The 6,000-nt window shown below is 41.6% G+C and overlaps 1 protein-coding gene across 9 annotated transcripts in view; it reads left to right on the forward strand.

Moving 5' to 3' along the window:
* LRRC49 (leucine rich repeat containing 49) overlaps nt 1–5,800 on the forward strand; it is a 69,699-nt gene extending 63,899 nt beyond the window's left edge. For 6 of the 9 annotated variants that reach the window (XM_080980709.1, XM_080980710.1, XM_080980711.1 and 3 more), the window contains 2 exons: nt 399–552; nt 5,103–5,800. In XM_080980709.1, the coding sequence (XP_080836835.1) occupies nt 399–552; nt 5,103–5,309 (361 nt within the window). In that variant the 3' untranslated portion in view covers nt 5,310–5,800. Of the gene's footprint in view, nt 1–398; nt 553–4,934; nt 5,075–5,102 lie in introns of those variants that run through there. The other 3 variants (XM_080980714.1, XM_080980712.1, XM_080980713.1) reach the window with 3 other exon arrangements.
* The last annotated feature ends 200 nt before the right edge of the window (nt 5,801–6,000 follow it).

Below are 6,000 nucleotides of genomic sequence, written 5' to 3' on the forward strand. Positions count from 1 at the left end.
AACCCGGAAGTACCCGTTACTTCTGGATTTCGTCGCTCGCACATGCGCACAAGCACTAAATCGCGTTTCGCGCATGCACACAAGCTCCAAATCATGCAGCGCACCTTCGCAGATACAGCGCTTCAGGATGCGCTCTTTTCATGTTGCGAACGGGCCTCCGGAACGGATCCCATTCGCAACCAGAGGTACCACTGTATCTGTCAAACACATCTATCAAGGGGCTGCAGTTCTGAGATAACAGAGGAATACCTTGCATGAATCGGGCAGCAAGATATTCAGTAACCAGGAACCCATGAATTTGAATGGACAAGCACAAATGAAAGGTTACTCAGGCAATGGCCAAGCTACAATAATTTAGCTCTGTAAATCTCTCTCCCTCCTGCCTTGCCTGTCCTTAGGAAGAAACAATTGTGTTATCTTTTGGAAGCAAAGGGGAAGAAATTGGGGACTGCCAGTGAGGATGGCAATGATCGCCGAAAGCTGGGAGGAGAGAATGCCAATCGGCTGGCGCTGAATTACACCACGAGAGATTCCCAGACAGAAAAGCTGGAGGTAAGGAGTTCCAGGTGGAGCAGACACTTAAAAAATTCCCAACTGTTTGTTTTTGTTACAGTAGCTCATTTACTTTTTAATGGGTTTATCATATATTTTCTTCTGCTTCGAACAGCACAGTTGACTTCTATCTAGTGAAACAGTTTATTTTGAGATTTAACTGGAACATAACCAATACCTCCTGCTCTGCAACCTAGCGGTAGCACTATTAAAAATATTCATAAAGCTGGCATATGCACATTTGTTGTAAATGGAGATATTCAGCACAGGCTGGACATACCCAAAGACATTCTCTTTCTCCTCCTCTGTTCTGCTGTAAAATGAATATAAACAGATTAGGGTTTCACGGGCAGAAAGCTGCTGATATATATTTGGTACAGATGTGCAGCTGGGAATGAGCAAATACAGATGTATTTATTTTTATTGACCACCTTTCAGCAAAGAGAGTTCCCGGGTTTAAAATTCACTGTTCAATCAGTTGGTGGTGTGGGATGGGGGGGCAGCCAAAGTGTATGAGAGAGGTATGGTATCTTCTACTACCATCTCCACCAAGTGCCTTGGTGGCCTTCTAGATTTCCAGCAGGCTTAGTGCCCCTCCAGACACTCCCAACTGCTTTCCAACTGCAGCACTTAGGGGCCCTTGGTGGGGAACAGTTACGTAATTCGTTTGTCATTGAGAAATGTGTGTTGTTTAGGGGAGACCTCTGAGTGGCTAACAGTATGGTCTTACACATGTCCTAAATCCCATTGGGTGCAACAGCACATATATCCAGGCAATTGTGTTTAGAATTGCCTGGATATAGGCAAAAAAGTAGTAGAAGTAGAAGATAGAAGACAGATTAAAACATTATGTAAAAACTCCTCTAAAAAAACAACCCACCACCAAAAGAGGGCACAGTAGTCTACATTCCTTTTTCTTCACCACTTGTAGGATCTGCGTAGTCTTCAAAGGCAGCCCACTTCATAACATACTGCAGTAGTCTAGCCTGCATGTGGCCAGGACATGAGACCACCTTTTGTATATTAATAGGTGGGCCTGAAGCTGAGGCCAGTTAGTGCTTTTTATGGCCAAGGTCAATTATGAACAGAGGCCCTTCCCCACTCCCAGAGCCACGTGTACAGAATTCTTATAAGATCAAGAAAAGTGAGGCTGTGTAACACAGGGATTTGAAGCAGTAAATAGTATGCAAGACAAGCTAATAACAAGGCTTCACTTCATGATTCCATCACGTCTCAAGAAAAGACTATGTAGCAAAATAAGGTCCCTTGAGGAATCTCGCAACTGGGTAAATTGCAGATTTTTTTGGGGGGGTGTGTGTTAGGAAAGGCAATGTTCCACATGTGCCTGTAGATCAGGAGTATCCAACATGGAGCCCTCTAGGTATTGTTGGACTCCAACTCCCATCATCCTTGACCATTGGCTGTGTTCCTAGGGCTGATGGGAGTTGGAGTCCAGCATCTGAAGGGCACCACATAGGCCACCCCTGCTGTGGATTTTACCAAACATCCTATGGGAACAAGTAAGAAGAAGAGTAACTGCCAGCTCAGCTTGTCATCAACTGCAAACTATCATCATAAATGTGACGGGTAGTTCACCCTTGAGGGCAGCAAGTTAATGTTACATTTTCAGATCGAGGCAGCTGGAAGGGATTTTACCTCTCTTCTACTACCCATTAAAAACAGTTCTATGTGGTTTGCAGGAGCAAGTCATGACCTCACATTTTCAGCTGGGCTATAAATCAGTTGGATTAAACATTGTGACAGCTTCCAAAGAGCCAATTGTCATAGGGCTTTGTGGAAAGCCTTGATAGAAGGGGATTAGAATAATTGAACAAGAAAGCCTCAGTGTCACAACAATAGATTCTCCCCTCCCCACTCATCAGTGGAGGCCAAATTGCTTGATTTTCTAGATCTCATTGATCAAAAAATGTTTCCCGATACAGAAGGAATACTGGTGGGTGGGTGTAGAGAGAGAATTCAGAGATACAAATTCAATACATAATAATGGGAAATGGTGCTCTATGGCACAATATTAAAGTACACTGCCTAACAAACTTTTTCATAACAATAGACTTCCAACGGTATTGACAGTAGAAGTTGCTGCATCCAAATGATTAATGACTGCCAGCTTCCAGAAATACACACCAGTGTTGTTAATAGTTACATCCAAATACATTCCTGCCAACTGTGGCACTAAAAGAAACACACATCGTTGCTTTTTAAAGACTGCAATCCTTGCTATATAATTATATAACCTTTAGAAGACATCTGACGGCAGTCCTGTTTTGGGAAGTTTTTAATGTTTGATGTTTTATGATGTTTTTATATCATCATCATCATCAAACCTTTTATTGGCATCACATACAAACATCCATAGCAAATAAGTACAGAATTACCGCCTTCCCAGTGACACAAAACATTTGTCAAATGAAAGAGGCAAGGCAGTCTAACATTACATCTCTAGGTCTCCAGGGAGATCAAATGTCTGCAATGTGTTTCGACGACAAAAAACCAGATAAAGATATTTAGCCACTACCTTGGTGAGCTCCTGATTATTCCCCAATAATAGAAAATGTATGATCTCTAACTCTGGTTTCCATTTGGAGCTGCTGGCAGAGATCAACATATAGTTTACATTTAAGAACCGTATGTGTAAGAGTTTCCACCTGATGGTCTTCACATGGGCAAATTCTTTTCCTTCCACCATTCCCGAGAACCTTCTCCATAGGAGGTTTGAAGGATTTGAATTAAAATGCTCTTCTTTCTTGAGGATTAAGCAAAAATTCAAGATAATTGTGGTTAATTTCATGTGCCCAAGAAAGTTGAAAGTTAAGAGGGGAACATGTTTTCTCTGCTGCTGCTGTTAGTTCCTGGCGTTCAATGTCCCACAACCTAGTTTTTATTGAAGCCTTGGCAGATGGTGGGGACATTGATCGCAAAGATTCCACTGACAGCCCAAGTTGCTGTACCGTTGTAGCCCTGGGGAAAGAAAGGGATCTAGCAAAACTTCACTAGGGAGAGGATCTCTATCTGTTGTGAGGCAGATGTTTAACCAGCATGTGAGAAATCTCGCCCAGGCTATGGTCTCTACCTTGTGTTGACCTCCCTCTAGACACAAGGCTGCATAGGGTACACAACGTGGGACAGCAAAAATCTTAAAATGGAAAGCTGCCTGCACTTGTTCTACCAGCTGGGGAAACCCTGGCAGCCAGACTGGAATTCCGTAGAGCAACTGAGCTATATCTTTGGCATTGAAGACCTTGAGGGCAGAGGGGATATGTGAATTACCTCTTGTTATAAAGAAACGCATTGTGGCCTGCATAGACATCTTACAGGCTCACTGCCGTTGCACGGTGCGAGGACCATAGAAGCCTATGATGGAATGTGATTCCCAGGTAGCTGAATTCGAATACCTGCTGGATGGGTTTCCCACCAAATACCCAGCTATAGCTTTTGCGTGAATTATGTTTTTATATGTGTTGGAAGCAACCCAGAGTGGCTAGGGCAAGCCAGTCAGATGAGTGGGGTACAAATATTTAAATTATTATTACCCTACTTACCTGTGAGAAAGCCTCACTGAATTCGATAGGACTTACTTCAGAGTACATGTGTTTTGGACTTTGCTGCTATTGTTTAAGCAAAATGAAATACAAGAGGCGCTCCATATTTCCTTTTGCTCACATTGATTTTTGCCAGTTATTAACATTAGGTCTGTTGGGGAAGTTTGCTTTTGACTATTTGTGTCTTAAAAACATGGAGAGAAAAGGAAATTGGGACTGAGGGAGATGTTGGTATAAGGTCTGGAAGGGCATACGCAAGCTTGATATGTACATGTCTCACAGTCCCCCTGGCTACAGATTTTGAAAATGCATTTTGGTGTTTGATTCTTTTTCTCCTGTTGCAATTATTTTTCACTGTTTCCAGTGCCACCCCCACCGGATGAGCAGGGTATTATTATTATTATTATTATTATTATTATTATTATTATTATTATTTGTGGAAAAGTAAAAAGAGAAAACAGTAAATTGATGAATTTTTGTACAAAGAAATGTTGTTTATTGTACACTGCTGTGGTATGTTGCAGTGTTTAGTGCTTTATAAATATTCCAAACAATAAACAAACAAACAGTTGCCAAGCAAGGGGAGAGCACATGGCGCTAATGGCCACACCTTGCTTTGATATTGACATTTGAACTGGGCTAACATTTTGTATATTCATTTGAAGTGGAAAATACTTTGACAGCAGGCTGCTGTCTGAAGTGACTAGAATATTTTTGTTTTTAGCCTACCTTGGCTTGCTTTATAAGTTGAAAAATAGCTTCCTTTCTCTTCTGCCAAAGGGAGCTTGGCAATGCTCAAACACTTGTGTTCTCTTACCCCAGCAGAACCTGCTCTCAAAACGGATCCTTTGGTGTTCCTTGTTGTTCACTGAGGACCAACATTTCAGCCCGCTTCAGTCTTATGTCTCTGGCATTTTTTAAATTAAGCTTAGCTGCTCTGGAGGAATTTGTTTCCTGACCTTCACCCTTGAAAATGGCTCTTTTGCATAGGAAGCGAAGGACAGGAAGGACTTCTGCCATTCCTACATCCAAGACTTGGTGAAGGAAGCGGCTGACATCAATATGAAGAATGAGTCCTTGCAGAAGCTCTGGCCTCAGATGTTCATTGAACTCGTCAGAGACGCAGTGATTGAGATTCGCAATAAGGATTCCTACATGAAGCTCTGCCTGCAACGGATCGCCAGCCAGAAATCGTAGGGACATGGCTTCCTCTGCCCTTCAGGGCCACGCTACATTTTCCACAAAGGCCTAAAATAGTGTAAAAATTACCATCATTCTAGGACAGTGTGTATGTGTGTGTGTGTGTGTGTATATATATATATTCCATTGAAGAAGCCTCATTTTCACCGTAAAATGTTCCCTCTTTTGCATTTTCAGATGGAGTTCTTTTTCCTTGTTCAAATATACACCCGTGTGTCTATACACCAGCTTAAAGCAGCAATATGCAGGTAACTTGGTATCTGTGCTGTGGTTTACTGGCTGTTTTTTGTTGCTGATGCTGCTGTTCTTTTTTGCTAGAGCACTCAAATTACCAGGTAAAAAGTCCCGCTCTCTCTTATCCTCATCCTTTCAGCCGTTTTCCTGATTTGGCACTATTGTTGTTTGAGTTGGGGCAGAACTTCTCGGATGGAAATACTGGATTGGGGGGATTGAAAAATCAATAAATTATTCTTTTTGTAAACCCCAAATTTGATCTTTAGAGAATTGCTTTCATTTGGTTACAATGGCACCCTGCAATGCTAAGCTTAAGGATTCAGTAGCAAAAGGTACTAATAGATCCTGCAAATACTAAAAAAAATCAGGGATTTTTTTTAATAGATTTTATTTTTGCATTTTCTATTTTGCATAAACAAATGAATTAAATATGTAAACATATAATCACTTTTGC

The sequence above is a fragment of the Podarcis pityusensis genome (genome assembly GCF_964106645.2).
Source record: "Podarcis pityusensis genome assembly, chromosome: 14".
Taxonomy (NCBI): Eukaryota; Metazoa; Chordata; class Lepidosauria; order Squamata; family Lacertidae; genus Podarcis; species Podarcis pityusensis.